This window comes from Perognathus longimembris, chromosome 17, assembly GCF_023159225.1.
Source record: "Perognathus longimembris pacificus isolate PPM17 chromosome 17, ASM2315922v1, whole genome shotgun sequence".
NCBI classification, from domain to species: Eukaryota; Metazoa; Chordata; class Mammalia; order Rodentia; family Heteromyidae; genus Perognathus; species Perognathus longimembris.
This window is the reverse complement of record NC_063177.1, coordinates 28,851,417-28,865,113: the sequence shown is the minus strand read 5'-3', so window position 1 is coordinate 28,865,113 and position 13,697 is coordinate 28,851,417. Positions and strand designations below refer to the sequence as shown.

Below are 13,697 nucleotides of genomic sequence, written 5' to 3'. Positions count from 1 at the left end.
CTCAGCGGTGTGGAATGCTTGTGCTAAATGCTTTGAGAGGATAGAATGCTCTAGAGAAGCTATGGGTAGCATCCCCAACTGCAGTCTTAGACTTCCAGCCTAGGCAAGACTGCCTCTGGCTCCAGCCCCAACCGCATCTCTATGAGAGGCTACAGGTAGGATTCCAGCTGATTGCTGTGAACTAACTTCCAGAACCATGGAGAAGAAATGATTGATGGTTGCCTGAAGCCACACACTGTGTGGGAGTAGTTTGTACACAGCAGTGGATGTCTGAGGTATGGTTTGTGGCCAGATGACCTAAGTCATGATGAGGGCCAAGGAAGTAGACTGGTTTTTCCTACCTGGGTTCCAGCTCTACCTCAGCTTTTCATGCCAAGCATGAGTAGAATAGCCTCAATAATTAACTAAGTCTAAGGCCAAGAGATGACAAGCCCAGAGGTGGCCAGGGGCAATTCACTGTGTGAATACTTGCATTTATCTTTGGAGATTGAGACAATCAGAGCTGATTTTGAATAGATTGAGACCTCTGAGGCAGAGACTTGTGTCCCCTAAAGCTTAGCTCATACCTGGCACACAGAATTCCTCCACCCCCTGATTAACCTGACTGAATCAAGGTGGGAGGCTCTGTGGGTAGGCCTTCTGGTCTGAGAAATCTTTCAAGAAGTCTTCAGCACAGGCCAAGCCAGCCCAGGTACCCTGCTGTGTCTGCTGCCTCTCCTTGTCACTCAAATGCCCAGAGCTGGCTGGAGTCCTGAGAGTGCGGAAGCCAAGGCCCCTGGCCTCTGGGAGCACTCACAGTTGACACAGCAGGGGGTTGACAGAACTCCAGTGGTAGGTATGGCCCAAAACGCCACCAGCAAAAACAGAGCAGAATTAAACAGAGCTGCCAGCCCTGTTTAGTGAGAGGAAGAGTAGGTGGGTTTGTTTAAAATACTCCTATTACAGTCAGTTAACCTTTATGTTCCCTAAATGAAAATTGTATAAACCTGAAATTTTCGTTGATCAGGTTGCCTAGGAACAGGCAGCAGGTTTTCATAAGACAATGCAATAGATTGTCACCGATAGGGCTATTAGAGAAGCGAGCTGGTTAGCGGCATTATTCCCTATCCTGGTGTCATGCTAGGTAATTATCTGTCTGCCTGTGCAGAGCCCGCCCACTTTCCTGGGCTGGGACAAATTCATGCAAATGAGATTTCTCAGTCTGCTTTTGTAGGAGTCCTCTGGGGGCCTGGGAATCAGTCCCCTGGGGACAGTCGCTACCCTACCCCTACATAAGAGAAAAACCTGAAAGACTCAACATGATGAGTTACATCTTTTAAGTAGCTTTTTCCCTAGTTGCCACAATATTTCCCTAATAACCCCATTGGTGACAGACTATTGCATTGTCATAAGAAAACATGTTGCTATCTATACCTAGCAGAAAACTTGGAAAATAAACAATAACAAAATGCACAATGGAAATTGGCCATCTGAACCAGAGCTTGTTCTTGCTTGTTTGTAGTAGTTGTTTGGGTTTTTTTCTTTTTGATTAAGTCTGATGCCCTACCACTTGAGCCACACTTCTACTTCCTTAACAATGGAGAAAAGTTTTAAAGCTACTCTGAGAACATTGGTCGGTCTATTTAGTATACATACATACTTGTTTGTTTTCCCCAAAGTCATTTTATTCTTTTGCCCTCTTACATATAGGGTGACCAGACAACCTGGTTTGCCTGGGACTGTGGAGGTTCCTAGTATCAGTGTCTGCTATCCTCAGGTACTTGGTTTCCTGTGGTGTGTAGCATTCATTCAGTGTAGGCCAGACTGCAGGCCAGACTCAGCTTAACCAGTTCCTGCCCTTTGGACTTTGAAGAGAGAGAGACAGAGAGAGAGATCTTTTTTTCTTTTTTTTTTTTTTTTTAACAATATTGCTGGTAAATACCCTCACCCATAAGTCCTTGCAGCATAAATCACTACAAGTAGAATTGTTAGATCAAAGAATGGACTCTTATAGGTTTGGGTATATTATCAGGTTACCCATCAGAATAGTACGTGACATTTTCCACCTCTCCTCATCCCCACAGAAGCCCTTACGTCAAGCAGTGTGTTCATCACTGCCAGTCTGACAGACAAAATATATCTTATTTTGGGAATGTATGCTTCTTTATGAGCCATTTGTGAACTGCCTTTTATATCTTTTTTATCCATTTCTCTTTCCTGATGCTCAGCTCTTTTTTTTTTTTTTTTGGCCAGTCCTGGGCCTTGGACTCAGGGCCTGAGCACTGTCCCTGGCTTCTTCCCGCTCAAGGCTAGCACTCTGCCACTTGAGCCACAGCGCCGCTTCTGGCCGTTTTCTGTATATGTGGTGCTGGGGAATCGAACCTAGGGCCTCGTGTATCCGAGGCAGGCACTCTTGCCACTAGGCTATATCCCCAGCCCCGATGCTCAGCTCTTTTAAACTATAAAAACTTCTTTGTATTAATCACATTAAGTCTTAAATAATGAGCCATTTTGTTCATTGTTTATGAAACATTAGAGCTTATCTGTCTTTAAAGAGCAAAAGTTATATCAGTGTTAAAAAGAGCTGGGTTCTTGCAGTTCATGCCTGTAATCCTAGCTACTCAGGAGGCTGAGATCTAAGAATTGTGGTTCGAAGCCAGCCTGGGAAGGAAAGACTCTTACCTTCAATTAATCACAGAAAAAGCCAGAAGTGGCACAGAAGTACCACTCAAGTGGTAGAATGCTAGCCTTGAACAAACGGAGCCCAGTGACAGCACCCAGGCCCAGAGTTCAAGTCCCATAACTAGCAAAAAAAAAAAAAAGAAAGAAAGAACAAAAGAGGAAACAAACACCAGCAATATCACCAACTAAGGGGGCATTACCTCTTTAATTGAAGTATTTGGGATGAGAATATCTCTAAAATGAGCAATTAAAGTAAGTCTCTGTGTATGTATGTGTGCCAGTCCTGGGTCTTAAACTCAAGGTCAGGGCTCAGTCCCTGAGCTTTTGTGCTCAAGGTTGAGGCTAGTGCTCTACCACTTGAGTCACAGCCCCACTTTCAGGTTTTTGGTGGTTAACTGGAGATAAGAGGCTCCATAGACTTTCCTGCATGGGCTGGTTTCAAACTATGATCCTCAGATCTCAGCCTCCTGAATAGCTAGGATTTACAGGCATGAGCCACTAGTGCCCAGCTTGGTAGGTTCCTTTTTAAGCCATATATACTGCATACAATGTGGCTCATTCTTTTGCTCTCAGGTACTCTGAGATCAAGATACAGTGGTACCCCTCTGCCGCTGTGGAGCTTTGGCACCTATGCCATATGGCCCCAAACTACTTTTTAAATAAGATAATTGATTCTTCTTTTTATGTCACTATCAGGCTGCATTGCTGTTTGGCTCTGCCTTACCCTGCAGCAGCCCATCTTCAGCAGCAGCAGAACTGACTATTGGCTCACAGTGCCGGTAGATTTGTCTAGAAGAAAGAAGCGTTGAGCGGGAGTAGGTACTCTAGGCAAATAGTAAAGGCTCTTCAGCAGGCCATGGCATGCATTTATTTCCTAGGGTTTGTATTTTGTACCATTAAGGTTGTTCCCAAATGATTTCTAGATGAAGATATGAAGTAGAATTAAGACAGTTTGGAGGCAGAATGTAAACCAAAAGGTTAGCAGCTGCTTGAAGATACAGATGCAAGTGAACATCAGATATTTAGAGGGAGAGAATCAGGGTTTAATCTCAAGTTCCCTGGGAATGGTGATGGTATAGGTTGAATGGAAATGATGGTATCACTAACCTAGAAATTGTAAAGATCTGGCTTTGAAGTTTGCACCTGCAAGGATGCAAGCCTCCTGATGATGACTTTTCTCCTCTGTGAGTTTGAGCTGAGTGGCCTGTTTTATAAGAGAGAGAATCAGCTGACTTGATGTGAAGAGGCCCTGGCCGGAAGGAACATCAGAGGGTTGTGTATAAAGGGTCACACAATCAGGAAGGATGATGATTACTGCTGCTCTTACTCTTCCTCAGGCACATCTGTAAGCCATGGCCTGCCTTCTTTGAAAAAAAAAAAATCTATCAAGCTTTCTATACAAGCTACCATCTGAGCTCTATCCTGCGTGTGTATCTTTAACCGCCGCCCTTGCTGCCCTTCCAGAACCTAATTTCATCCTTGTAGATTTTTCCAAAGCAGGATTTGCACGAGTGGTGTGTTTTCTTAAATATTTATTTTGCAGGCCATTTACTCGGCATGGCTATTTTTACAGTGAGTAAGGAGCAAGTCTAAAAATAACTTAGCTCGTAACCAGATCAGTTCTGCATTTGACATTTACGTGGAATTCATTTGCATCTCATTTGTTGGCCTTTCTGTTTAACAGGTAGAATGTAAGAAAGCTCAGCCGAAAGAAGTCATGTTTCCACCTGGGACCAGAGGCCGGGCCCGGGGGCTGCCTTACACCATGGATGCTTTCATGCTTGGTATGGGGATGCTAGGTGAGTCTGGACAGGGGTCAGGGGTAATGGTGGACAGGGAGGGCTGCATGGAGGTCTGTGTGCACATCAGAGTCACTTGGCAATCATGAAAATAGTATGAGCCTCAGCTTCCTTGTCTTTAAATGAGGATGACCAGGTAGACATATATATATATATATATATATGCATATCATTTTGGTCTGTGTCTGACTTATATCTACCCTCTGTTGTTTCCTGTGCACAAGTCATTCCTTTTGCCTAGGCCCTCTTAGCCCACTCGAGGTTTCTAAGATCTAAGGACTCCTGACTGGCTTCTGTGTGAACTCAGACTACATCTTCTAAAACTTGGGAGAGGAGTAGAGGTGGCATGGGTGGGAGGGAATCCTGTCTATTTAAATGATTAACATTTTTCTCTTGGGATATCAAAATTTGCATTTAAATGGATGTTTTAAATAGCCTGTTTTACTCTTTATTTGCAAAAAAAAATGATGAAAGACAAAGTGTGTTTGTTCTGACTAAAAATGATCTCTCCTGGCTTTTAGAGAAATTGAGTTGCATATTATATGCCCCTTTCCTTAAAGGTATCTCTGTCCATCCTGCGCAGATAATTGAAAATCTCACTGCCTAAATGGCATGAAAGATGAGGAAAGCAGAGGAGATGCGGAATGGTGTGGGTCGCCACAATAATTAGAAATTTCAAGGCGAGAGAGAGCGGTATTTTAGTGGAAGTTATTGTGTGTCAGGAAAATACTAATTAAATGGGATAAATGGTAGTTAATGGTAAAATTCCATTCAGGCACATGAGCTGTCTAGTTTTAATGGGTTTTCATTTAGTTTGGCTAAGAGTCCCTCTTCTATATTTTTTGATAAGCTCTTTATATTTTCAGATTTGCTGCTGTTTAAATCATTCCTGGCTTAGTTTTAAATTTATAAAAACTTTTCTTGGTCTTACATAGAATTCTATTTGTCTGTAAAAATAATAAAGGCAGGTAAAGCTGTTTTGAATAACTTTAAAAATGGAGAGTAATGCCATTTGAGAATAGCTAAAAATAGCCAAAATATTAATTCCCCCTCAAATTAATTTTTTTAGAATTAACAGTTTCCAGGGGGTGGGGCGGGGAAACCTTATTAGAGTTCTTTAAAGACTTGCCAGATGATTCTAAAACTTACCTAGAAGAAGAAACATGTGGGAATAAATAAGGAAATTGATTTTTAAAATGAGAAAACACTGGTTTGACCAAATACCAGAACATAGCCCAAAGCTGCAGTAATACAAACAGTATGTTACACAGGGCTGTCCTCACCTTACAGTGAGTCAACTTAACAAATGTTCTACTTTACAATGATGAGAATGCAATATAGATTCAGTGAATGCTGCTTATACATGGTCCCATATTCCCTGAAGGTGATAGATGGTGGTGGTGAGCTATAGTTAGCCTCTCTTATGAGATTGACTCCACTGCACACTGTATTGTGATGTTCCATAGGCTAGATGTGTTTTATATATAGACAGAGTACTGGGGTTTGCGTTCAAAGCTTCATGCTTGCTAAGCAGGTGCTCTAGCCACTCGACCACATTTATTTTTATTTTATTTGTTTATTTGTTTTGTTTTTGTTGCCAGTCCTGAGGCTTGGACTCAGGGCCTAAGCACTGTCCCTGGCTTCTTTTTGCTCAAGGCTAGCACTCTATCTCTTGAACCACAGTGCCACTTTCAGCTTTTTTCTACATTTGTGGTGCTGAGGAATCGAACCCAGGGCTTCATGTATACCACTAGGTCATATTCCCAGCCCTATTTTTATTTTATTTGATGTTGTATCTCAGAAAGAACCTTGATAATTTCAAACTGACCATTTTAAATGTTGAAATCATACTTTAAAGAGTTGGAACAGCCGGGTAGTGCCTTTAATCTTAGCTACTCGGTAGGCTGAGATCTGAGGATCATGGTTTAAATCCAACCCAGGCCAGAAAGTCTGTGAGACTCTTTATCTCCAGTTAACTACCAGAAAACTGGAAGTGGTGCTGTGGTGGCTCCACATGGTAGTGCACTAGACTTGAACAAAAATAACTTGGGGACAGCACCCAGGCCCTGAATTCAAGCTCCACAACTGACAAAAAAAGTTGAGCCACCTGTTGGCTTTTAAAGTTGTGAATTGAAATTGAGTAGAGAGGCCTTGGGCATAAATGAGGGCCTGTTTGGAATCCAGATCTGCAGGAAGTGCTCACCTACCTCACTGCCCTCCTAGGCTGGGAAGAATGCACTGGTTGTATACTGAGGAGAAGCACAAGTTGCAGTCAAGCCATCTCTGCTCATGTAACTGCTGAAAGAACCAAAACACTTCTGTATTCATCACTCTAAACTCCAAGCTACCACTCCACAGATAGCCAGGCCTGGGTCCCCCAACCACAAGGGCTTCCAGGACTGTCCTCATAGGAGCCACATCAGGGAGAGGGCCAGAAGGCATTCACAACAATCTCTGTCGGCATCTACTGTGTGCCCAGCCCTGGGCTGGCACTAGGAATCCAGTGTCTAATCAGGTGACCATATCCCTGCCCTTGGGGAGCTTGTGGTCTAAGGAAGAGATACATACACCATAGCTCCTCTCAAGGAGGCTCATCCTTACCACCCTGGGTTGCCGTGAGATCATTTGAGGAAGGGTGGAGGGGAGTCTGGAGAGCCTGCAGGGACATTTGGGCTGGGCAGGACTGGATGTGTAAGCCCAGGGCCTTTCACTTCAAGGAGTAGTGTTGGGGGACATGAGGATACTGAAGTGGAACTGAGGCTAAGGACAGGAGTAATGGCTTGGGGCCTCAAGGGTTGGCTGTGCCCTGCAGTAAGTGGACAGCCCAAGTGGCCCCATTCTGAGAGCACCTGCAGAGGTGATGGCAGACAGGACAAGGTCCCTGGGCTTCTGCAGACACTTAGTCTCCCACTTGCTCAGAAATGACTGTGTTGAATGCCAGATGCTTAGTCACCTGCCCTGATTCTTCCCTGCATGTTTCAAGTAGTCTTTCCTGAGCCATGGTAAAGTAGTGTTAGTTAAAAATAGCACTGTATCCCAGAGCTCCTTTGTTCCTGCTGTCAACTCCCCCCCCAGCCCCTCCACCCCCACCCTGCTCCTTACAGCTTTTTCCCCTTTTGCCTGCCTTAACTCTGTTGAACCTTCAGTCCTGCCCCAGCCTACCCTGGTTCACAGCCTCAACCAAGCAGAGAGCTATTCCTGTGGAATTGATAGTATAAGCCTGAGGCCATGTAGCTCAGGGGGAAGAGCTCAGGACTTTGGAAGCAAGAGGACTCCTTACCCCTGTCAGCTGTGTAACTTGGAAGAAGTGGTTTGGCCTCTCTGGTCTTCATTTATACACACACACCCCATCCATGGGACAATCACCTCACTATATGGAGTTGTTGCAGAAGTGAAACTGAATATTAAATGGCAAAGGCAGTAGTTCTTGAAATTTTAGATGCCCTGGCTAGTGAGGTAAACCTTCATGTACCATTCAGAAAAGAAAACAAAAATGATGAGTGAACTGCATGGTGCTGTCTTACCACATTGACTGAGATGGGTCTCATTTACAGAAAAGTTAAAATGTAAGAGAGAGGAACATCTCTTCACATCACTAAGGTGCAGTTGTATGTCAGCTGGGAACTGTTATAAGTCAGGTACTAGAGGGCTTTGGCACATTACTGCAAGGTTAGGTGGCTGACACCTGGACCCTTTGGAAGTCAATTTCTGCCTAGCAAGATCTGCATGTGTGATACGTGCCGTAGCGATTGTGGTGCCTTCTCAGCTCCAGCTCGAGAGTCTGATGAATCCTTGCATTGCCTGACTTCAAGACAAAGACCATAAGCTGGCTCCAGGCTTCTGCGGCCCAGGTCTCCTGAATTTCCCAGCCAGTGAACTGAGGCCATCAATGTCTGCTGAGTAAGGTCTCCCAAGAGATCCTGGCTAGGCACCTGCCTAGCTGAAGTCTGGGGAGAAGGGATGTGTCAGGCCGGGCATCTAAGAAGCGAGCTCACTGTCTCATGGTCTACTGAGCCTGTCACCCCACAGTCAGGCCACCATCTCCCAGCAGCCTCTCCGACACATTCATTGAAGACTCCCTAGGCTGCCCTCGTGTCGCCTAATCATGCAGCTCAGGTTCTCTTAGATGAGGAGGACCCTGCCCACTGCCAAATATTTATTGAGTGTGTACTAAATGCCTGGCAGGCACCTGTCTAAAATGCCGAATGTACAACAGAGAAAAAGTCCTCTGATCTCAGAGAAGTGATACCCATTTGGGAGCCTGGGTCCTGGCCTATGAATGATTTGACCATCATGGAATGGATTTCATACCTTTTTTAGATTTTCTCCATGGAAAATGTCTGATGAGCATATGGTAAAATTGCAGAGTTATTCCTTCTTGATCTCCTTTAGTATGACCGCCAGTGTCTTTTGGGAAAACCTATACCTGCTTAGGTTTTAGCTCTTACAGCTTTTGATAGAAGGATAGGGTCATCCTCGCAATGGAAATCCCTTTTAAACATGTCAGGTAGCAGAAGAGGGTGATCCCTAGATGTTGTCACCTGCCTCTCAGCCAGACAGAACCAAAAGTAAATGCACCCTTGGAGAAGGTGTTTTTACAGCCCCTGAGATGCTGTTGTACTTCCCACAGCAAGAGTGCCCACAGATAGCTAGCAAGATGCAAAAGAATTGCCCTAGTTTTTCTTAATGAAAATAGACTTAAAGCAAAAACATGACTGTTGATATACTTGATTCCTCTTGGCTTTCTTTCCCTTTGGCCACATAATCCCCTCCTGCCTTTAACTCTCGTGGCCTCATTGGACACATACTGTTAATATAACTGCTGGTAGAGAAATAGCACCTTGCTAAGGTCTTGCAATAAAGATTCACTTTGGCGGGCTGGGGAATGGAGAAATACAGTTGACCAGCTAACCATTTTATGCAAAAGCATTTTTATCTACACTTATACCAAGAAACTTTAGTACAATCTCAACCATGAGTCTCACCCTTAAGTAAGGCCCTTTAAATTGAAAGGAAAAATAAGCAAATCACACAAGGTACCAGTGGCTCACACCTGTAATCATAGCTACTCAGGAAGCTGAACTCTGAGGATCACAGAAGCCAGCCCAGAGAGGAAGGTTTGTGAGACTCTTATCTCCAATTAACTTAACAACAACAACAACAACAGCCACACAGCCAGAAGTGGAGCTGTGGTTCAAGTGCCCTGGGGGGTGGGGACAGGGAAGCTTGGTGCCCAGGCCCGACTTCAAGCCCCAGGACTGGCACCAATCAATCAGTAATTGTAAGAAGGGCCAGAAGCTATAATCTGCTGGTACTCCCTAACATCATAAGATCTACCAGAACTTTAGCTTAAATTAGGCAGCTGAGGCTTAAAGGAACTTCTGTGATACCAGGTGATTTGGGGAGCAAAATGTCTTTGTAGACCTTGGCCTTCACTTCCTTGTCTTAGAAAGGTTCCTGGCCCTTTTTGGTCTGCTTTGTAGACTTCATGGAGCTATCATGGTGCCCTAGCAGTATTCTGCATGTCACATAGATATCTCACACTCTGGCTGTTGCCTGAATAAACAGCCCTTGTCTCTGGTTGCTTTAAAGTCAAGTGCCTGGTGAGAGTGGTTTTCCATGACTCTTGAGTAACTGAATAGCAGAGCACAAGAGAAGATAAATCAGGGACCCATCCAAGGTTTGGAACAAAGATCTAGAGCCCTACTAACATCCCCAAAATGGGTCCTGCAGAGAAGCTTACATCCAAGTTCTATTGTTGATTTCTGTCACAATGGAAAGCCAGCCTGCATGAAAGGTGATCATCCAGGCAGAAGGCTTGCTTTTTTTTTTTTTTTAACTTTAGTGACAAGAGATAATTACTGTGGGATTGATCAGGCGTCCAGGGTACTGGAGCAAATGAATTGTGCAATGGCCAGTGAGGGAGGGGCCCAGCTGCTAATGGAAGTGGTGGCTGGGTCACCCCACTGTAATGTGGCTTGATGGAGCATCCACATGGGCTTGCTATAATGTGCTATTGATATGCAGCCCGCCAGTTTCCCCTGTGTGGCTGCGGCCGCGGGCCGCTGGAGCAGAGCTGGGCTGCACAGCAGTAAATGAAGAGGAAAATTGAAGTAATGTTGTATTATAAATTTATAATTTCATCTGCCTGGCCAAGAGACTGCTCAGCAATGGGGGTGTGGAAATGGTCTCCCTTACTTTTGCAGGTGCCCAATTCTCATCTTCCTCAGGAAATGACAGTGTTGACCTGTCCCAAAAGAGTGGGATGAGGCTCAAAGTTAGGGTGAACATGACCATGTTTTTCTTTTTTCTTCTTCCTTGTCAAGCATTCTTAGGGTATGCCAGGAAGAAAGCATATATGACTGGATCATGTGGGGGTCCTGAGTACAGAGAGGGACTTGCTGTTCTGCTGTCAGATTAACAATAAAATATTTAAGACCCCCGTGGCCCCACCCCCACCTCTGAAGTTAGAAGTAACGGGGACATTTTTCATCAGGAAAACCCCTAGGCAGCAGTGGTTTGGCTGTTTGCATACAATCCGTTCATCAATATTGTTGAAATAATGGTATTAGAAAAATCTAGAGCTGAAAGATCCAATTTGATAGCAGGTGATTTATTTGAAGAAGAATTGAGCTGCCCAGCCATGAAATAAATACCCAGGAAGGAGCCAGTGTGCATGCATCTGAGGACTACCGTTTCTTCTCTTTTTCCTCCTTTTCCCATCAGGTACCTGAAATCAGCATCCCCCTTAGCTCCTGGGTCTCAAGAGATCAGTGAGTACAACACTGCTAGGATATTCTGTCTCACCTGGGCAGCCGTCTGCCAATGAGACAGGTGTGAGGGACAGAGTAGGTGCAGGGCCTATGGAAGCAGAGACAGCTAAATTGGCTAGTAAATTCAGTGAACACATATTTGAGAAGCCCCTGGCTGAGGCAAGGGAGAGAGCCATAGCTGCTCTTGGTTGAGCCACAAAGGACCTCACAAAGCTTTCTGCAAGTGGCAAACTCAGGCTCCAAGAGAAAGGGAAGGTTCTGTCTTAGGTCATGCTGCTACAACAGAGTTCCATAAGTTCTGTTCTGTGTATATATAACACTAATTTCTCACAGCTCTGGAGTCAGGGAAATCCAAGCTCAAGATCTGTGTTGGCAGATTCCAGGGCCCTTTTCTCATGGTCAGCATCTCACTGTCCTTACCTGGTAAAAGAGGTGAGAGTCTTTCCAGAGCCTCCTTGAAAAGGGCACTGATCCCATCCATGAAGGCTCTGCTCTCATGACCTTTTCACCTCCCTAAGGTATGTGTGTTTTAGGATGCCAGCATATGAATTTGGGGGTCTTGGGCATTCCCACCATAGTAATCCCCAAAGAGTATCGTATTGGGTCTGAGGCAGGACTGAAACCCATCTCCTGACTTCCATATCCATGTGTGTATGTTCTGGATCCAGTGGTCACAGGCAGAAGCTACACCACTAGCATCTGCAGAGATGGGAATAGTGGTGAGTCTCAGCTCTGGACCTCTGAGGTATAAAAGCCTGAACTGGCATCAGAAGAGCAAAGCCTGGCTCTTTGTGTGTTGTCAAACAAGGTGAACAACACATTTCCCCCATCCTCACTCACAGGGTCAGAAAGCACTGAGAATCCACTGGGAAAATAAAGGATGAGACCTTAGAGCTGATGTTCAGGAGTGTTGTTTAAGAGTGTGAGGGAGCATGGAGACATGAGGTGAATGGTCTTTGCTGTCTTTGCTGTCTTTGCTGTTGGAAGGTTTCCAGGCTGTCTGGAACCCACTCATTGAAATGGTGCTCAACTAGAGCTCTCGTGGAAACTACAGAAGCAACCCTGGTTGCTGGAAGCAGTGAAGGAGATCATTGCAAGGAGTGTGGGAAGTGTACAGAACTGACCAGAGGCTAAGAACAGGACTAAGAACATAGGCAGGAGCTTGGAAGCTGGGAGGAAGAGAGGTCTTATCTCATGCTGGGAGGCAGCCCAGGAATGGCCAGCTCAGGGGGCCACTCTTGCCCCCTCCAAATGCTGAACTCTGCTGCTGTTGGCACCAGCATACATTCTGAGCCAGCGCCCCTCACTCTTCCTCTGCCCACTGGCTCCAGAGGCAGCACCTGGGGAAGGCTTGTATTGGCTGAGCCTGGATTCACTGGCCTGTGGCCTCTCAAGTCTCACAAAGCAAGAACTCCAGCACTGGCAGCCCCAAAGCCACAGGCATCAACCTTGGCAACCAAAGTAAGAGGCTAAGTAGCCTGGTGGCAGGGCAGGTTCAGGTGTCCTGAGCTTCCCCTGCCAAGTGGTCAGGTGGTACCATGGTACTTAAGACCAGCAGGGACAGTGAACCTGCTGTGACCCAGGAAATCCCAGCTACACTGGCCATCACTATAGCTGGAAATGTGGCAGGGATGTGAAGAATGAAGTACCCAGAGCTGAAGTGACAGCTAGACATCAAACCTACACCAGGACTTCCAGCAGGCACTCTCTGCACCCTGTGCTTAGCCTGGCAGCGGCTTCCCCAGACAGCCTTCAGTAACTGATCACTCTAGGTATACTGCCAAGACAAGGCTCTGGGAAAACTGCTTACCATGACGTACCATTGAAAACGGGGCTTTGGCTTCTGCACCTGTGTCAGGCCTCATGGTGCACATTTTCACACACCCAGCTCCCCATGGCTCTCCCCAGGACTTCGTGACACACTGGCACTGATGTGGTGTGCTGTGCTTGGACATACCCTGCTGTCTCCCCCAATCCTCAGCCCATGGCTATGTCGGTCCAGCATTTGCCTAAGGCCAAAAGTCTACCAGTCCTCAGGTTAAACCACTAACCTGAGACACCTCCCCCCCCCCCCCCACCACCACCCCAGAGAACCCCCTGCCTGGCCTGGTGCTGGCCTTGTTGTCCACCACCTCTGGAGGAGACATTACAAGGACTTTAATCTCCTACTGTCAACAGCTTTATAGTAAAGTACATTCAGAGTAAGCTCTCCAAATGTCAGAGCCCGGCGCAGGCCCTGTGTTTGGTGCTAATATGTGGCATTTACTCTGCAGGTTCAAGAAAGTGCATGGGCTTTGGGAGGTCTGGCTGCCCAAATACGGGTTAGTTACCAGCAGGCTGACAGCCCCACCTCCCACTCCTGCCACAGGAGAGCTGTGACTGGGACCTGGGTACAAAGATCCTCCCCTGAGACAAGTCATTCTGTGAAGGAAAATGACTCTGGAATGTGTGCGTCACCTCGGGA

The 13,697-nt window shown here is 45.8% G+C and overlaps 1 protein-coding gene across 13 annotated transcripts in view; it reads left to right on the top strand.

Moving 5' to 3' along the window:
* Msi2 (musashi RNA binding protein 2) overlaps positions 1 to 13,697 on the top strand; it is a 369,528-nt gene that overhangs the window by 317,322 nt on the left and 38,509 nt on the right. For all 13 annotated transcript variants that reach the window (XM_048365273.1, XM_048365277.1, XM_048365278.1 and 10 more), the window contains one exon: positions 4,346 to 4,460. In XM_048365273.1, coding sequence (XP_048221230.1) covers positions 4,346 to 4,460 — 115 coding nt within the window. The remainder of the gene's footprint in view (positions 1 to 4,345; positions 4,461 to 13,697) is intronic.